This window comes from Aythya fuligula, chromosome 4, assembly GCF_009819795.1.
Source record: "Aythya fuligula isolate bAytFul2 chromosome 4, bAytFul2.pri, whole genome shotgun sequence".
NCBI lineage: Eukaryota > Metazoa > Chordata > Aves > Anseriformes > Anatidae > Aythya > Aythya fuligula.
The window spans coordinates 27,090,523-27,110,805 of NC_045562.1; the positions used below are offsets into that span (position 1 = coordinate 27,090,523).

Below are 20,283 nucleotides of genomic sequence, written 5' to 3' on the forward strand. Positions count from 1 at the left end.
TACTGACAGTGTAAACTGTTCCATAAATTTTGCAAACAGTATAGAACAGTGATGCCATTATTAGGGTAACAGTTATTTCAAAGTCTCAGATGCAGTGGAGAAAAGGTTCACAGCTGGTGATATTTGACAGTTCTTTTCAGCTGTAGGCAAAGGTGCTGACAGCGCATCTATTTACTTCAAAGATCTTTCCTGTTTTATGATTAACAAGCAAAATTATAACTGAATAGATTATTGCTTAGCGTCTCTCATTGTCCATGAGCTTCTTTTCTTGAAACGTCCTCAACCACAATACAGAAAACAATGCACATTCTTGTTTTATAGATTTTGTATGCAATGCAACACATTTTATTGTTCATTTGTTTGTTTGTTTTTCTAAAAAATATTATATTTCTTTAAGCAGGAAGATTATATTTTTTATTTCTATGGGTTGTAGTTTATGAAGTGTCCTGATTGAATGGACTCAGGTAGTACTGCATTCATTCACTTTTGAAACCAAAAAGAAAAAATGAATTTTGATTGTGAATAATGCCAACAAAATTGTATAAACAATGCCACCACAATGTCTGTTGATCACATTAGCAATTCCTTCCTCTTCAGAGGACCAAGTAGTTAGAGCAGACAACAGATAAGTAGTGACGAAATTCTGTACTGAAATGAGCAAGAATTTTACTGATGATTTCAGTATGATAGGAATTTTTTCTGAACATCAGAAAATATATCTGGATCCCGTGTCTTAGGAACTTAACAGCTGGTTAACATTAAACTAGCATTTCAGTGTAATCTGAATCTTTTGCTTTATAGCTAAAAGCATTACCTCAGATTTTATTTAAAAAAATAAGGATTTTTTAAATTACATTTGCCTTGGGCTGAGGCCACCAAAAGAGAAACCAGATTACTTTTTCTTACTTATTCTCTCTACAGAAGTTCATATCTGGCTTTAAAAAGCCTCATGCACATGTGTTTAAAGATCAAGCAAATGTTCATGTGTGCTTCACCACACATCCACTTTGCCCATTCTTGGAGGCTGAGTACTGAGCTACATAAGTCTGACGTACTGTTGTCACTGTTAGTTTTTTTTCATAACCCACACAGACCATATCTTGTCAGAGGTTGTAAAGAAGTTGGTTCCAGTATTTATAGGCCATATCCGTTACACAAAAAGAAAACAACAGTTTACCTGGCTCAATTAAACAGTGGAGTCTCATAAATAGTCTCATAAAATAATATTACTATGCTATTATGTAGGTGACAAAGCAACTTCTTAATAGGATTCACAACTTGTGCATTGTAAGTTTACCCTTATGGGATGTGAATAGATGATTAATAGATTTCAGGAAGATCTTTATCATGCATATTTTATTTCCCTGTCCTTTCATAAAAATAAAGTATTTCCTTAAACATGGAATGTGCAGTTAGAAGTGGTCAGATTTCTCAATACCCACTTAAATTCAGTGAACCCAAAGCATCTCATGGATCAAACGGGGAGAAAGTATACCACAAAAATATCGCTGTCTTATTTCCACAGCATCTGTGATAATTTTCTTGTGGAAATGAGACGTTAGGCTTGATAGAGTTTGCTCTGACCCAAAGCTGCCATTCTTATGCATGACTCTGCAGCCATAGAATTGGCATTGTTAATGATGGGAAGTTACTGTTTTGCTGCATTTGTTGTAGTCAAATTTTTCTTCTGCCTGTTTCTGTCTCTACTAAGCTTGTTCTCTCTGCAAGAGGAAGTTAATTCAGTCCTTTCTTTATTTTTTCTTCATTTTTCAGGTTTTCATCAGATTGAAGCCTGTTTTTCATTTCTGATGGGCTCAAATTGTAATGTATACTATAGTTCTGACAGCTACTAAAGCATTCCAAAGGAATGCTGTACACTTCCTAGATGCCACAGAATGTGTACAGGTAGCAGAAGAAAGCACAGAGCTGTTTGGAGACCAGGTATTCATCTTAACAGAAGAAATGCCATACATTCTGCTGGAGAAAGTTCATAGACTTATGAAATCTTCAGTGTCAACATTATAAATATAGAATCCCTTGAAATTATATTTGGTCTTACAGCAAATGGTGAAAGCTACAAGTTCTCTACTGGCCTTGCACATTAACTTCATTGTTCTCTTTGATTTATTTATTTTTATTTTTTTTTTAACTTATACAGGATCTTCTGTTGCCAAGCCAAGTAAGTTAGTTTCGCTTTTTCAGTGACTTAGCTGTCAAATTTTTATTACCTCTGTGAATGCTTAAGGAAGAGCACTTTAAAAGAGTTCAGGAGAGTTATTCAATGCAGTGGGTCAAATAACAAGTATCTTATGTTTCTCCCCTTTTAGACTTTGTTCAGTTTAACTGGAAGGGCCGTATAGATGAGGAACTTTGTATTTTGGTGCTTACTGACAGGGTATTTTACATCAGAGAAACATAGTTTGAACTTTCCAAAAGGGAAATTCAGTTGCTAGGTTCAACTGGATTGTATCTACATGCATGGACTCTGATCTGAAATGGGAAAAAGGCAACACTGAGGTTAGAATCCAGTCTGCTCAGAGAAAACCTGTATTATCTTAGCACATCAGTCAGAATAGGTTAAAAGAAATGATGAAAAAGGGAAACCTTTTTTTGGTGGATTTTTTTCCATTTTTTCATTAATTATATCTTGAAACTTTTGTCTTGAAAGAAGGATGCCAACCTCTGGAAGTCTCATTTTCTTTTCTGTAGAAAGTTGGAAGTTTTACTAATGGTAAACTTCTGCATGTTTACTTAATAACTGCTTTATAAAGAAGCATTTTATTATGATAGCCAGTTCATCTTCAGCATTGCAGTTCTATATCTCCCCTGAAGAAGGATATTAAATCTATCCCTTAAACTAAGAGAACAACCAAAGTGTATTTCTTTTCTGAATGTTGTCATGCTTTGCAGAATAATTCACTGGCCATTATTAGCTTGCTCTGGAGCTATTTCTTCTTATGCTGAACAAGCTGTAGTCTCTATTTCTGGACTTACAGGCTTGGAGTGAATGAATGTTGGACATCACATAAAGGGTATGTTTGAATTGTCAAATATTGTAGCTCATTGGTTTGCTTCTTGGTTCTTGTCCTTGGTTTGCCTTGGGTTCTGGCATTTAACTGATTGTGTTTAAAGAATCAACAGACTCTCTGTTGGCATGAAGTATCCATTCCCCTTTCAGGTATGCCTCTGAGAATAGTTTTCTCCATTAAGTGCTTGCTGTAGACTGAATGAAAAAGCAGTATAGTTTTTTATCTTGCAAAGTTTCCCAGTGCACTGGTATAAGGCACCCTCTAACATTTTAACACATCTATGTGCCACACCAGTATGTGCTTCTCATATCCTTCTTACGTAGTTATAAAACAGCACTTTCAAAAAATTTTCCTTTCCTTTCCAAAAATATTTTTTGTAGTGCAGGAGTTTTGGTTTTAAAAAGATGTATAGGCGCGAACACACCAAAGCTAAACAAATTTCTATCTTTCTGAATATTCATAGATAGCTTATAAAAATTCTCTGAACTGCATCAGACATTCACGAACAATCCATTTAGTGTTCAGTACATAGACTAGCAAAATATAATTGCACTTACCTAACATATTTTCATGTATGCATGTGTAAACATTTCGGTTATTTGTACCCTAATCATATATTTTTAAAACCATTACTTTCTTCATTGATCCTTCAACTTCTGATTACTAAATTCATGTGAATACACAGCAGCAGATTACATTTAGTTAAGTAGAGTTCTGTTTTCAGTGAATCGTTGGCACACTGTAGTAGTGTTTGCATCTCACAGTGCATGTGATTCCTGTGCCAGGGAAGTAGGTCCTGCCATTATATTATCAATGTAATGGATAGACTGCCATAGTTTTCTTCAGTAGTACAGAAAGAGCTTGTCTTGTCTACCTCTGATGGCTTTTAAAGGCACAAATAATTCAGTAAATCGGAGAGATTCTATTCTCAGACCTCACTGACAGGTCCACAGAAAACTGTAATGCACAATCTTAAGTAATTATGGATAATGTTAGTGGTTAAGCATTCAAGAAGAGCATACAAGAAAACAACACATACAAAGTGATTTAAAGCATTAAATCACAATCTAAACACAAAAAGAAAATTGCTTCAATGCCAACCTTAAATTTGTCAGACATTACCAGGATCCAAGGTGATGCAAAATTCCAGTATGCCAGACTCTCACAGAACACATTTTACTTAACTTCTATTACTCTGTGTTTTAATCTAGTGTTCACTTCTGCTATCCTTTCTTGCAGACAAAAGGGTGTAAACCAGTGGGCAGTCCTATCAAGGCACAGTGGTAATTTTCTCTTACAATAGGAAGGCCATCAGTTCCTTCCACCCAGTGTGGTAGACCTTTGAAGCCTCTAATCAATATAGAATGTTTCTGATTTCTGATTTGAAGTACAGGAATAATACGAATAATTCATATTTAGTTTTGTTTTCTTTACATAGAGCATTGTCTTGTTGTTATTGTTGTTGTCTACAAGGTTGGAAAAAACTTGTCCCATAAAACTTGTCCCTGTCAATCTTGATCTTGAAAGGAAGAAAATGTCCTGACTTTATATCAATGCCGTATAATACTTTCAGGAAGCCTTGAAAATGAATTTGGAAAACTACCTCATCTTTGGGAATGGCTGGGAAGCTTTCACCACTAAAATTATTGCTTTTCTATCCCTATTTGATACTTTTGGTATCTTATATTATGTGAAATACTAGATTCAAAGGAATACAAAAAAAGTTATGGGCATGAAAAAATCTTGGAAGATAACATATTATAGTAGACTGCCCCCTTGCTATTTTGTTTTTGCTATCTAGCTTCCTAAGTGTGCAATTTACAAATTAAGAATATAATCCTCAGAAATTAATTGCTCAAAAAAGCAGAGCATGATGAGAAATTATAACCAACACTTAAGGTTAGTAGTAGTTAGCAAAGGAAGCCATATATGTTGACTGCCCTCTAGAAAATAAATTAACTACACAGTAGAGTTGGGATACTTCTGACAGATTAAGGAATTACTATCTTCTTATATAATTACAATGCTTTAGGAAGTTTACGTATTTCAAGTTGAAAATAGTATTTCAGTGCATAAATTCTGTATTTTGTAGTTACTACTATTTTTCCTGCAATCAGAAGTGGTCATTATACTTAAATCTGGATTCTTTAAAATTGTGAGGACGCAAGAAAATCAGTTTTATTTTTTGAAAATATAATTTAATTGAAATCATTTTAAATTTTATGAAACATTAATCATGCGCGGAATGTCTGTATGGAACATTAATTTGAGGCAGTAGGAATAAGCAGCTGCAGTTCCCTGATATGGTATCTACAGCATTTATATTAATTATCTCATAACACAGACTAACTGAAGTAGAAAATTCATTATGTTTAGTTAAATAGTAAGGAAATCAGAATGCTTTTATTCGTTAATTTCAAGGTATCTTCCTAAAATCATAGGCCCTAGAGGTAACAGATGGCTAATAAACTCCATCATTTTATAGAAATGGAAATATATATATATATAAAGCTTTTCAATTTACATTTTTTTTTTTTAATTTTATTTATTTATTTATTTGTTTTAAGTTCAGATTATACACATGAGACTGTGGAAAGATAACTTAAATGATTGTCCCATCCTTTAGTTATAAGCTTGAAGGGCTTTTTGTCCTTCAGACAAATATTACATTTTTTTGGCAAATGCATTTATCTTTACCATACATTATGCTTTGCATTTGTGACAGATGATACTGAGCTAGAAAGCTGCTATTTATTGCAGGAATTGTTAGACCATTGGCCTACAATTTTAGTTCTGGTATTCTTAGATGTTCAGAGTCCCCAGATGGGGACTAACCTTAGTCTGGAGCCTGGCATTTTCAGTTTGAAGAATCAGTTACTTAGGGTTAAATTCACAAACGTGTGCAGAATGGAAACCTTACAGAGCACTAATTCTGGGTAGGTATCTTTTATATAATGTTCCAGTTTACTTTAATAGATGATGTGTTTAAAGGCAGCACTGAATTCTAATGCCAGTATTAGGGTTACCATATTTTCACACTGGGCTCTCTGGAAAAGAAATACATTTATATGCACTACTGGATGTGCAGTTTATCAGTGCATCTCAGGGGCATTAGATTTACTGTTCAGCTATATAGTAGTACATGAATGGTAGGTAATGCATTGAAAGAGCATCAGGCTCTCTAAGCATCAGCTGTGAAGTGCTCTAAATAAGCATTCTTACCACTGTATTGGAATTGCTGCTGTAACCAGTATCTGGATGTCTAGTAATTCTGGACAGCTGGATGCAATCTCCAAGTTACAGCATGGAAAAAATGCTCTTTTACTTTTGGGAGAAAACAGTTTGGAGTTATGAGATTGTAGTATATTGTTGATTTTAAAGAGGGATAGTCTTTTGTGTAGTGAGGAACCTTCATGTAAATGGCATGATAATCACAGGACACTCATGACTGGACACTGCCCTAAGCAACCTGGTGTAATTAGACCTGCTTTTAGCATGGCTAAACGACTTCTGGAGTTCAATTCCAGCCTAAATTATTCTGTGATCATCTGTAATGATCCCAAGAAACAGAGAAAGCTGAGACGATCAGAAGTCTTGCTTTAGTACACACTGATTGTTAAATTACCCATCTCAGGTAGGAGTAATTCCTAGTTTGCTGTAGGAGGGAGTTGATGTTATCCTGTTTTTCAGATTGTCCATGTGTTCTCTCTAAGTTTACTTTTTGTTATTTTATTATGCACATGAATCTCTAAATATAGTTCTGCCTGAATGCATGAGATTGTATGTGCTGGGAATGCTTTTTTTGCAATTATAGGAGGGTGTACCTTGAAACACCTGATGAAGTCGTGGTAAGTACAAACACATCATGCCAAGTATGTCTTGGAAGTCTGCCTTCTTTCAAGGTTCTTCATATGTCACTCTGAAACAAAGGTTAATCTTGCTCCCACAGCTTAATCCCATTGGCCGCTAAGACTTTACAGACAGTAAATCATAGCTTTCAGGCTAACTGGCCATTAGCAGATTCGGGAGCAGAAGAGAGTTATAGTATGATCCGTTATGTAAAGACTTAAGAAAAATTCTGGTTGTGGGACACAGAAGATAGATGAGTGGATCAGTTTTACACTCAAAATAGCATTAAATTGTATTTTAATAATATCTTCAGGTTTTTATAGCTTCCTTCATAATTTTCAGGCCTTCTGTACTTAGATTTTAATTTTGAACTGAAGTCTGCTGCTGAAAATGTAGGTGAAAGTATCTCTTCTAAAAGTAGACACAGGTTCTGTCTCCAATCTTACGGTGCCCTGCATTACTGTGAATGATGCTACATAGTGTGGGTGTGTTATCACATATTTTTTTTTCCAAATCACATTTTGAACCTTCACTTAACAAAAAATTACTCCGTAATGCAACAGTATTTTAATGTGCTTTTCTCAACATGGTAATGATTTACACTTGTTGAATTACAGATAATTTTATTATGTGTGTATGTACCTATATAAAAAGTCTACTGTTAAATTACTTTATTTTCTGTTATGTCAGAAAGCTTAAAATTGGTTTAAATATGTAAGAGTATTCAATTCACTACATTAGTCCCAAAATATGTTCTGCATGTGTTTATAGCTTTCAGTAGCACTATTTTTACTTCTTCATCAATTAGCTTGAGTTGAAGGCACTGAAAGAACATATACTGATTAGCATTTTCACATATTCTGTTTCCAATCAGTAAATTATATTCAAATGCCAACACAAATTGTAACATTTACTGTATGAGAAAACAAATTGAACAGTTGGTTCCACCTAACATTTAAATAATATTTATTATAAAGAAAGACATTTCTGGCTTGGGTACCTACAAGTTTTCAGATCTGTTCATGTTTTTGCATAGCCATGTAAGTTGTTTTTAAAAGACAGTCAGTTTTTATTACTTCACATGATAGGAGACTCCAGTAACCTTTGAGCTGGTGACTTCATTTTACCCCATACTAATTCTCTTAATGGCTGCTAGAATTGATTGTAATAGCAGGAATCCCTTACATTGGCATTAGACAAAAACAGAAGTACTTCTTGGCAGGTTCCTGAGTGGATTCATGTGATTTAATATGCATTTTTTGATTACTGTCCAACCTTTTATGACCTTTACTGTCTGTCTTTCACCATTAAAGATTCATCTCCTAGTCTATCAGGTGAAATAATAGTCTGAATAGATCTGAATTACTTCATCATGACCTATTTTAAATCAGCACAGATCAATGCATACAATGTTTTCAGCAGCATGTATCTTTTCAAGTTGGTCACTGGGAAGAAAAGTCCCTAAACATATTCTAGAGTGCATTAATTAATACAGTTTTTCATAATATAGCATAACCTTGAGCAAGCACATTTCATTGGCGAATAGTGTTCTAGTGAACAGAGCATTAGGCTGATCTCCTTGGTTAGAGATGCTTGGTTTATTCACAAGCATCCTTGTGGCTGGTGCTACTGAGACAAGCTAAATCAAAACCAATTTAGATATTTTCAGTAATTATACCTGATTTATTTTTTTTTTTTGTGACCTAAAGATTTTACCTAAGCATAGCTTAGAATTAGTTTGTTCAGCCCAGGGTTACTTTCTGCAGCCCAGCTTCTCTGAAAAAAAATAATTTGTTTGTATCTCTGATAACGTCTCAGTGTTATTTACCACTTCTCATGACTTTCAGAAAGCTACTTCTTAGACTGAAGGTTTTTTTTTGTTTTTGTTTTTTTTTTTTTTAAGTCCATTCATCTGAATGTTTGTAGAAAGCTGAAAAAACCTTACTGATCTGTTTCTCAGTGGTAATTCTTTATTTTACTATTTTAAAGATTATTTTGCTGCTACTTTCATTTTACATGCCTGTATCATAGAAAGGTTCTTACATGTCATAGAATCATAGAATTAAAGAATGTCAAAACAGGAACAAAAACTTGAAATGTGATTAAGTCATTTTAGAAATTATTAAGAATCTTCATTTTGTGTGTGTATGTATGGCTGATATCCTGTCTCCCAAACAGATATGATAACCTCGAACTATAGAAATTTCTGTACTACTTTAAGGATATTCCCCCCCCCACTAATACCCTGTGCTGAACCCAATGATCTTTTGCTATCCCCTCCAACCTCATCTGTTCTGATTGCATCAATTCTATGTGTTCCTTACGTACTCATGTAAATTTGTTTTCTGTTCCATCATTTTCCAGTATAAAATATCATGTTCTGATAAGGTCTCTCTCTTTTTTTTTTTTTTTTTAATCTTTTAATTCTCATTATAGGATAGTATTGGCCTTTTTTCCCTGTAAGCACTACATATATACATCTTATGAAAATAATATATATATATATATATATATATATATATATATATATATATAAAAAATATTGAAGCATAATAAATATAACATAATAGAATATTTAGAGAGGATCATATGCAGGAGTAACCATGAAAGTGAATGAATACTGGCAAATATAGTGAATTAACCTTAAGTAATTCCACCAAAACCACCTAACAGGCATCATAAAATGAGAAATACATTCTTAATTTTCTTCTGCTGCTATTTTAGTGTTAGCATAGCTAGATCTTGAAAAGTGTTCTGAAAAACAGGAAGTATACTGAAACCTGAAATTTAATTTCTCAATGGAAAATTCCAAAATAGAGAAAGGGGGAGAGGGAAAGGAGGGAAAATGAGAAAAAAAAATAAATCCAATGGATTACTTTGACTCTTGAGTCAAAGTAAAATGTCATGATTGATTAGTGGTTATTTAACTTACTTAAAATTTTAACATATTTTAAGCATCCTTTGGAATTGATAGAAATTTTCATGGCAAAAATTCTAATTTGCTAGCTGGTTCTACTGTTTAAATCTTCTTCTGGGATGTTAGCAAATGAAATGAAAGTTCTTTGATTAAAAAAAAATGTGATACTCAAATATTGAAATATCAGCTGTTGTTCTAAAACCATGCTTTAAATCCTTGATGAGAACACTGTTTGTCCATGTAAATTATTAAGTGTGCAGATCAGTGTAATTCTGCTGCATTTCTCATGTATATTTCACATACAGAAGACATCTGCTTTTACTTGACATATTAGAAGTGTCATGAGCTGAAAATTCACTGTGCATTTAAATTGGTAATACAGTAAATGTAATTACCTGCCGTGTTTGAGAGCTGACTCCAGCACTTGAGTAGCTATGGGGTGTAAAATAGGCAAATGACAGTTATAATCAACATGTTTTGCATTGCCTTGATTTTTGAAGATGATCTATTCCCATAGTAAAGTTATCAAAATAATTAAAATTAACCAAAAAATGCGATAGTTTTCTCGATCTTTGTTTTGATCTAGAAACCATAATTTAAAGCATCAACCAAAGTTTGGGAAAAAGGTTATTAGAAGTTGAAGTTGGAAGAATGCCCCTAATCTGAGATCTGATATGGGATGTTTGTGATGCCCAAAATGTGCTGTATGCACATTCCAGTTTGAAAGGAATATAATTCACAAAAACACAGAAAATTACATTTTAGGTCATATTGTACATGGCAGTGGCTAGTAACAGATGATGGATACATCATATTCTTATGCATAGTCATTAAAGAAACACTATTTGCTTTTATTACTGCTTAATGAGTTTAGGAGATGGTTATCTTCAGCGTGTCATTTATCTGCTTCTACAAAATGGAGGATTCATACATTCTCTCCATCATGCAATTGTCATGTGCTATTTTCTTTTAATATTGTTCAATCTGGGCTTTTACTTATACCTGGCACTCTCTCATGTGTATATATGCATATATGTGTGTGCGTGTGTGAGAGAGAGTTGTGAAAAACATGCTCATATGCTGCCTCTGAGTAGGACAACTCAGAATCAGAGGTTAATCAACACAGCACTGCACATGGACAAGTTAGACGAAGATGAAAAAAGCCAGGTCGGTGCACCACACTAATGTAGCTGTCCTGTTTCTGGGATTTGTGGTATTGTTACACAGCATTGTGCAGAGTAGATAAATGGAAGTTGTTAAATAGCAGGCTAGATACTCCTAATGATTATGCTTTATTCCAAACCCTTTGATTCAATTGTAAAAGTCTTTCTGTTAAATCCAGGGAGGGTAGTTAGAGAAGAAAACAACATTATGTCACTTCTCCTGTCATGAGAGGGGAAATTAAAAAGGGGCAGGGTGTTCCAAGTTAATGTCAGATTCTTTATGTTAGCCTATCAGCTGGTGCAAGAGTGGTAAGGGAAGGTGTCGTTGTTGTAGCAAGTGTAGAAGTCCCACGAGTTTGAATTATGATGTGGAGTCTTGGCTCAGGAGACCACTTTCATCTGGTTGTCACAGTTCAAATGACAATTTTGAATATGTATGCCTGTGGGTCGTTAACAATTTTTTTCTCAGTTCTCGATTGAATTATCTGAAGAAAAAAAAATGGTTCCAGCACACAAGAAAAAAGCACAATACGGGTTTAAATAAAATGTCAGTTTGTTCATATATTTGCAATATATGCAAATGTATGTATATATTCCATCTAAGTCTTTCATGGAGAGAATTGAAGTCCTAAGAGAGATGTTTTAAGCAAAGGATGAATAAACAAGTGCAGGGATGCCTGCTGTTTTAAAGGCATTGACAGTTGTTGACATAATGACATGTTTCAATCTTACTCAAATAAAAATAGGTGTTTCACAGTGTTCAGTTTAATAAAGTGTGCTGAAGGCAGTATCACCAAACATTATAGATTGCTATATAATAAAGGTAAAGCAAGTTGAACTAGAGATTTATTTCCAAGAGCACTGCTGTGAACTTGTGCTGCCTTAGTGATGGTGGATAGTCGGCTGAATATGAGCCAGCAGTGTGCTCAGGTGGCCAAGAAGGCCAACGGCATCCTGGCTTGTATCAGGAACAGTGTGACCAGCAGGGCTAGGGAGGTGATCGTCCCCCTGTACTCAGCTCTGGTGAGGCCGCACCTCGAGTACTGTGTTCAGTTTCGGGCCCCTCACTACAAGAAGGACATCGAGGTGCTTGAGCGGGTGCAGAGAAGGGCGACAAAGCTGGTGAGGGGCTTGGAGAACAAGTCCTACGAGGAGCGGCTGAGGGAGCTGGGCTTGTTCAGCCTGGAGAAGAGGAGGCTCAGGGGCGACCTTATCGCTCTCTATAGGTACCTCAAGGGAGGCTGTAGCGAGGTGGGGGTTGGTCTGTTCTTCCACGTGCCTGGTGACAGGACGAGGGGGAATGGGCTTAAGTTGAGCCAGGGGAGTTTTAGGTTAGATGTTAGGAAGAACTTCTTTACTGAAAGGGTTGTGAGGCATTGGAACAGGCTGCCCAGGGAAGTGGTGGAGTCACCATCCCTGGAAGTCTTCAAAAGACGTTTAGATGTAGAGCTTAGGGATATGGTTTAGTGGGGACTGCTAGCGTTAGGTCGGAGGTTGGACTCGATGATCTTGAGGTCTCTTCCAACCTAGAAATTCTGTGATTCTGTGAGGTTACAAGCTACTCAGGTTGTAGCTTAGTCAGTTACTAGCAGACTCGGAAAATGATCCTGTTTTAGAATATAGACTATAGAATAGAACAGTTAAGTTAGAAGGGACCTTCAAAGATTGTCTAGTCCAACTGCCTGACTACTTAAGGGCTAAGCAAAGATTAAGACATGTTACTAAGGGCATTATCCAAATGCCTCTGAACACTGACAGGCATGGGGCATCAACCACCTCACTGGGAAGCCTGTTCCACTGTTTTAGCACACTCACAGTAAAAATATTTTTCCCAGTGTCCTAGTCTGAACCTCCCCTGGGGCACTTTTATGCTGATATCATTTGGAAATTGCACCTGTTGCCAAGAGCCGGTGGAGGTATTTTGTTACCTAGGGAAGCAATTCATCCAGTGCCTTTTTGCTAGTTGCCTTCCTGCTGCTTTTGCAGTCTTCCAGGTCCTATGACTTCTCTCATCTTCTCCCAGCTTCTCTCAAACACCTGATATGGGAAAACAGATTTCTGGAATGGATATTTCCAAACATACCTTCTCTTTCCCATCTTCTCCAGCAGCTTAGTACGCTTTGTCTCTGCACAGCTCTACTACATGTCTCTTCTGCTGGCCTCAGTACTAACTAACAGTACTGTACAACACTTCAGCCAGTCTGTTACCTATCTGTAGCTCTTGATGCTACAGATAGTCTCTTCAATTTTGTGTGCTTTTTCTACTTTTGCTGTTTCTGGTCAAAGCCATCCTTTTGATCACCAATGTGTCACACTGTTGCCTTTTACAGTTATGTGCTCGTGATCCTTGGCTTGCAAAACTGCATTCAATCAAATAACCTTTCAGTATGTTTTTGAAGTACTTTATCTGGACTTTATCTGTCTACCCTGTTTACTCTTTTCACATTCCAGTGTAGGGAATCAAGTAGGGTGTTCCTGCATTATCTGTCTAAATCTCCAGTGTGTTTTGGTAGGGCTGACTGTACTGTTGCCTCAATAAACATAACAATGAACCTCTAAAAGACTGTCCTGGGACTCTCTGTCATGCAACCTCTTCTACAGCAGGATGTGAAAATATCTGTACTAGAACTTGTTGTTTGCAGTAGTTTAAAAGGGATTTTGTTAATTTATATATACCTTAATTGCATTATACATCATAATTTTATTTCTGAGGATCCCCGATGGGCTTTGAAGGCCTACCTAAGTAATGAAAGTAAATTTTATGAAGAAAAGCAAACTGTGGATCAAGCATGTTTATATTATTTTACATGTGCTACATTTTTGAAGCATAATTTGTAAAGTTGTATTTGGCACTCAGGGGAAAAACATTTAACATTTTGCATTTTGTTTTCCAGTATGCAGTGACATCGAATTCAGGGAGGTTGCAAACAGGTTGAGAGACTGGTTTAAGGCGCTTCATGAAAGTGGAATTCAGAATAAGAAGGTTAGGATTATTCAGAGGCCTGAAAGAACAAGTAAGTGATTTCTACTTATGTTATTTGGTGATCCCTTTGAAACTTTTCCATACTGTTGCTAATACTTGCCTTACCTATGTATGTTTTAAAGAGGCCATACCTTTGTGCTTTCCTAAGGTTAATTTTGTATTTATGAAGCCAACCCATGTGGCTTAGTAAGGATATATGATGTTAACTTTAAACTTTCAAAGCTGTTTGGCAAGACTCATAGAAAATATGTGGCAGCTACCAGTCACAAAGCTATCATTTAAACCTTTATGTATGTGAGAAAACAAGGGGGAATGGGCTAAAGCTTAGTGATATGGTTTAGTGGAGGACTTGTTAGTGTTAGATCAGAGGTTGGACTCGGTGATCTTGGAGGTTTCTTCCAACCTAGATGATTCTGTGAAAAGTGACAGTGGACATGTACTTGGTAATTAGCTGCTGTATGAGGAGAAAAAGGAAAAGAAACAAGTAGGGGTTTTGAGCAACTTTTTCATAGAGAAAAGTGAGTTGCAGAATAGCTAGCAATAAGAAATAATGTACAGGAGCTCTAATTATGTGTGACCCATGATTGCTAGTTGATGTCACTGTAAGTACTCGTACTGAAAAACACACAAAAAAGAAGCTTGTATGTAAAAAGCAATTTTCAAAGATGTACTTCGAATTGGAAAAGACTAAGGAGTGCTAATGAATTTGAAACAGTAGGGGCAATAATTTATTTTTAAACATCACAAATATGTAAAATACATTTTACATATTGTAAAATAATGTAAAATGTCTTTTACATTAAAAAATGTAAAAGACATTTTATTGTAGAAATCAGTAAAGTTTGTAAAAACGTTTTCTAAAGTTTTAAAATACAATTATCAAATTTATTTATGTGTTGGGTCTGTCTGAGCTGGAGTCACCTTTTCCCTGCAGCAGCCCACACAGTGCTGTGCTCTGCACTTGTAGCTAGAACAGCACTGATATCACTTCAGTGTTGCGTCTATTGCTGCATAGTGCTGGCACAGCATCAGGACTCCTTCCAAGCCCCCAGGAGCCAGCAGGCTGGGGGTGGGCAAGTGTTGGGGAGGGGACATTGCCAGGGCAGCTGACCTAAACCAACCAAAGTGATATTCCATAACACCTGATGTCACACTCAGCAATAAAAGGGGGGGCTCTCGTGGGGGAGGGGGCTGTTCCTTCTGAACAACCACTACGTGTTTTGAGGCCCTGCTTCCCGGGACGTGGCCGAACATCGCTCGTTGATGGGAAGTAGAGAATATTTTTTTTTTTCCCTCTCTCTGTACTTCTGCATGGATTTATTGTTTTTGTTTCTTTTTTTTTTCTCCCCATTCCATTTCCCTTTAATTAAACCTTTCTCACCTCAAACCTCGAGTTCTCTGTGTTGTATTTTCTCCCCCTTCCTCTTTGAGGAGAGGGGGGAGTGAGAGAGCGGTTGTGGTGGAGCTCGGCTGCCCACCTGAGTAAAACCACCACAATTTAAAATAGCAAATTTATTTAAAATGTGCAATATTAGTTTAAAGAGTGACAACCTACTGGAGGAGAGTCAAGTTAGATTTTGTAAGTCTTAAAACTCTACCTTACATTCACATGAAGAGCAAACTATGAATTCCTGCAGAGAACAAATTTCACAGAATATGGCCAACACTGGCTGATTACTTTAATACCTTCATTATTAACCTTTTCAGTGTTTGAGACATTTTAGCTTTTGCCTGATTGATATTCGTAGCTAGCACCCTCCTTCCCCCCCCCCACACCCCACCATGTTCATTTAGTTGTTTTAATTGGAATCATCATTTCTTTTTGTGATTTTTTTCATGATAAAATTATAATTCTTTAAAACACAATGAATTAAAGATGATTCTGTCTTATCTGGGAATTACTTCTCTTACCACTGAGAAAAAACTCTTTCTGAAGTATGGTGCTAATGCAAGAATGTTAGGTAGTAATATAGGTATGATACTTTTTCTTGATCTTGAGAAAAACATTAAGAAAATATATTTCCAGTTTATGTTCTGGTTGGTGCACATAACTTGTGTGCCATGTGTTGTTCTTCTCATGCAGTAATGAAATCAACAGAAATACAAACTGTAAAGCTCATTAAATAAGCTTTTACAGTGTAGTAATAAAAAAAAAAAGTATCTAATAATATAGCTAATGTTATCTCATCACTCAATTAAAACTCAGCTTTAGCATCAAGTACTTTTATGTACCTGTACATTTTGTACTTACATTTGTTTTATGATTTGTCTGCTAATTTTTATTTTATAATAGAAATTATGGACTGTATTTAGACTGAAGATCTAAGACTTTTAATAGGTGTGACTCTAAAAGTATGAGCCCTTTACATTTTTGGACCTTGTGAAGTTTTTGACCTAGGAATCTGTTGCATGTTCAGACTGGTTGGTTTGTTTTCGAAGTTAAGTGGTAAGATTGAATGTTTTTTACCTAATGTAGATTTTGTCTAGTACATCCTAAATGTTCATGTTTATGAACAAAGAACATTATCTTCAATGCAGAAAATAATAACCATGTGCTTAGATTATGTAGATCAAAGCAGTTGTAAGATACCTGGATGTGTTTAAAACAGGTTGATCAATTGCATAAAACTTTGGTCTGGGAAGTCTTTGACTATTCACTTCTGTAGCAAACATCATGATCCAATTCAAAATGTTAGTGTCTGTGGGGATCTTTTGTACCTGACTTGATCTTATAATGGAATCTTTCTAAGGCAATTAGAGAGATTTATTTGCCTTTAAAACCCTTTAGAAGAGGATCTTATCTTCAAATACAATTATTGCAATTGAGGGAAAAAAAAGTTTCTGGCCCAGTTTTTCGAATTTCCTTTTGGGAAGCCTTCATAGTTGTGATTTTTTCTCCCTTGACATTGTAAAGAATTCACACATGGTTTAGGAGGTAACTGAAATTTAGCAACAATTTAAACTGGATCCCACCCTTCCGATTTTTTGAGAGGCAAAAATGATTGATTTGGATGGCTAAGAATAGTCTTTTCAGGGCTCTTTTTATTTGACAGGTAAGGAAATAAAAGGTGTGGAAAAGTCTGTTTGTGTTGCACTACAGTATTTAAACTCCCTGTGAACATGGTACTGTCAGAAATATTTGACTAACACTTGTAACATCATACCAGAACTCAATCACAAGTATCTAGAATGTAGTACAAAATATTAATTCAAGACAAAGCTGGTTTTAAATTTGGCTTTCTGTTTCAAGGAATTATACCTCATCAACCTTAAAACAGAGATAGCATTGTTATAAGAACGTTGAAAAGTTTGGTAATTGTTATAGGAATGCTAGGTTGGAAATGTGGAGTTGTGATGATAGTCTTCGGCATGTTTATTTTCTTTTTACTAAAATGAGCCAAATCAAATTTAAGAAAATGTTTTCATGTTAGGTGTTCAGATTGCCTTATATTTTCTTCTTTTGGACAAAATTGCAGAGTTTCACAAAGATATCTGAACAATGACAATTCAGAGTGTAGTTTTTCAGTACTATGATCAGTTACTCAAATTGCTAATATCTAATTCTGAAACAAATATTTTCAAATATAAAGGATCCTATTTGCTTGATATTTACTCAATTTTATAGTTGGCCCATACTTACTTGATCTAATTAATTTGACAGTCTACTGCAAACTGACAGTCCTTCAGTAGGCAGAAAGGGTTTGAATTTCGTGGTAAAATATTGGTACTTCAATTGGTATTACATTTTTTGATTTAGTGATATAAAAATGTTTAAAAACTGGTTTGGCTAATGCAACTTTGTATTTTTTCTGTTTTCTGTACATTTCTGAACTTGAAAGGTCCTCATTTTGAGGCAGCAAAAGATACTATAATTAACTACATTTCTGTGGTTTAGAAGAAAATACTGGATCTCTATGTCCCTGTAAAATCACAAAGAAAGATGAAAAAAGAATGATAATCATTCAGCATGGTAATATCATTTCTAATACCATTAATAAATTCTTACAGTTGTTTGTCAAGAGCTAACTCTGAAGGAGTATCCCTAATAAAGTCCCGCAAAAGTCGGTCTCCAAAGTCTTAGTGGGTCCATAACAGCAGGTATCTTAATTTTTAAGTGTATCAAGATTAAACGGAGTCCACCCCCTCTTTTAGGGTTGTGTGACAGCTTGGACTAGAAACAACTGCAAAGAACTTCTTAATTATGTATTAGCATATGAATCTTAAAGATCTATACAGCAGAATAACTACAACGAAAAGATACATGAATGCAACTTCCTAATGATTTCAGAGTCCTAATCATTCCAGCAGAACCCTGGACTTATTCATTCCCGATGGGGATTTAAAAATCTGTCATAGCACCCTTTCTCCCAGGCTACCTTTTATTCTTGTCGTAGTTTCTTCCTTGCTGACAAACCATTCTGCATTTTAAAAAGCAATTTGTGACATCCTTTCTGGTTGTCTGTTTGCATTTATTTTTCTTCCTGTTTCAGTCTCTCTGGTGGCACTTGGAACGGTATTTATTAAAAGACTCAGTCCTTCTGCCCTAGGTAGATACAGTGGAAGTTGGTTGTGCCTTGCTAGTACAGTTCAGAGTTGTTTCACCTATTAAATGCTCCTCATTTATGGTTACAATCATGACTGGTATTTCTAAACAGCCCAAACAATAGTATTTAAGTTGATGTTCTGTTAGAGGCATCAATATTCTGATATCAAGTTAAAAATATAAGGTGCCTATATTGTGTTTTTACCAAGTTACACAGGTTTTTTAACTGACACGTTTTTTTTTTGTCTGAATCTTACTAGTTATGGAAACTATTATATTTCTAATAATTAATAACACTTTATTTCCAAGATCCCTTTTGTGCTCAGGTGAATTCAGAGTATATGTCTCTAGAAAGATCATTATTACAAATGCTATATAAAACCTTAAATCTTGTCTTCAACCCATTTATGGCCTATCTAGATGACACAAAAGGGAAATAATACTTCACCCCCATTCTACAATAGTACCCCCATTATTATTCCCTTGTGGATGAGAAAATAAAGAGTTGAAAAAATAGGTGAGATTTTACTCATCTATTTAAAGATTTAAAATAATTACTCTATTTCTCTACTAATTTTGTGTGATAAAACTCTAGGGAATTAATTCATCAAATGCAAAGCACAAAAATACCATAAGTCCCATAAGTATTTCTGTTAACAGGCAGTCTATTTCTGAAGAATACTTGTGTTCCTTGTGTTAAGAGATGAAGGACCAGAGGCTACTGATAATAAAAAATCTTCTTATGGCTTGGTAATAGTATGATTATTTGGATTCAAATACACTAATAATTTTGTAAATAATAGAAAAAATATAAGTGTGAAAGAACATTACTTGCAAATGGCTTGTCTAAAATTAGTATGGAGAGATACTATTACACTGGAATTGTCAAATATCCATATAAGATCAAAGCAAGAAAAGACTAATTCTGTATAGAAAAGTGTAAATAAAATCAATAATTTCAGATATTACTTGGAGGTTTTTACTTCGTTCTGATGATCTGAAGTTCCTGATTTAAGAAGAGACATGATATAGCTGACATTATACAGAGATAAATTACATTTCCCTGGTTGTCTTTACTGAAGCATATATAGAAACCCCAATGTACAGACTGAACTGGTAAACAGAACAGTAAAACATTGCTTACTGCTCTCTGTAGTCTCCCATACAGTCACTGAATTAAGAGATAAAAAGGTGTAGTTTTAAACATCATTTTTAATGTCTTGAAAATCCTGACTTACTGAGAATTTGGCTTCTTTCAGAGAATATCTCAGACAGTGTCCAATATCCTCTACTGGAAAGTTTTAGAGGCTGGCAGACTGAATCATACTATCTGAGCTGCAGTCACCTTTTCTGGAAGGAATAGGTTCTTCTAATGACTATCTGAATTTTCAGGTTAGCATACTCAGAAGTACATATGAGCAGGATTTTTAAATTCATCCACCTTCACCTAAATTAAGAATTTGAATGAACTAAACTTGTATTGTTGGCTGACATTTGTTTCAACTCTGTCTTTTGTACACAATGAAACATCCATAGATGCTTATTTGTAGCATTTTATTTTAATTCTCCCTTCTCAAATGTCTTTTCCTTAACAATCACTTCATTAATAAAATGGCCCGCCTGATATGAGGTTCCACAGAATACATTTAATCCATGATGTCAACCTGTTACCAAACTAGTAACGTCGTTTTTTTGTTTGTTTGTTTGTTTTTCCCCCTGGAGAAGGAGAGACTTCAGGATGCAACCTTTCACAAATGTTTAACGGACTTTGCAGCTGTGCTCTATTTCTTTCCCATCCA

The 20,283-nt window shown here is 35.2% G+C and overlaps 1 protein-coding gene across 2 annotated transcripts in view; it reads left to right on the forward strand.

Annotated features, from left to right (window-relative positions):
- Positions 1 to 20,283, forward strand: part of SPOCK3 (SPARC (osteonectin), cwcv and kazal like domains proteoglycan 3) — a 193,186-nt gene that overhangs the window by 158,417 nt on the left and 14,486 nt on the right. For both annotated transcript variants that reach the window (XM_032186078.1, XM_032186079.1), the window contains one exon: positions 13,853 to 13,972. In XM_032186078.1, the coding sequence (XP_032041969.1) occupies positions 13,853 to 13,972 (120 nt within the window). The remainder of the gene's footprint in view (positions 1 to 13,852; positions 13,973 to 20,283) is intronic.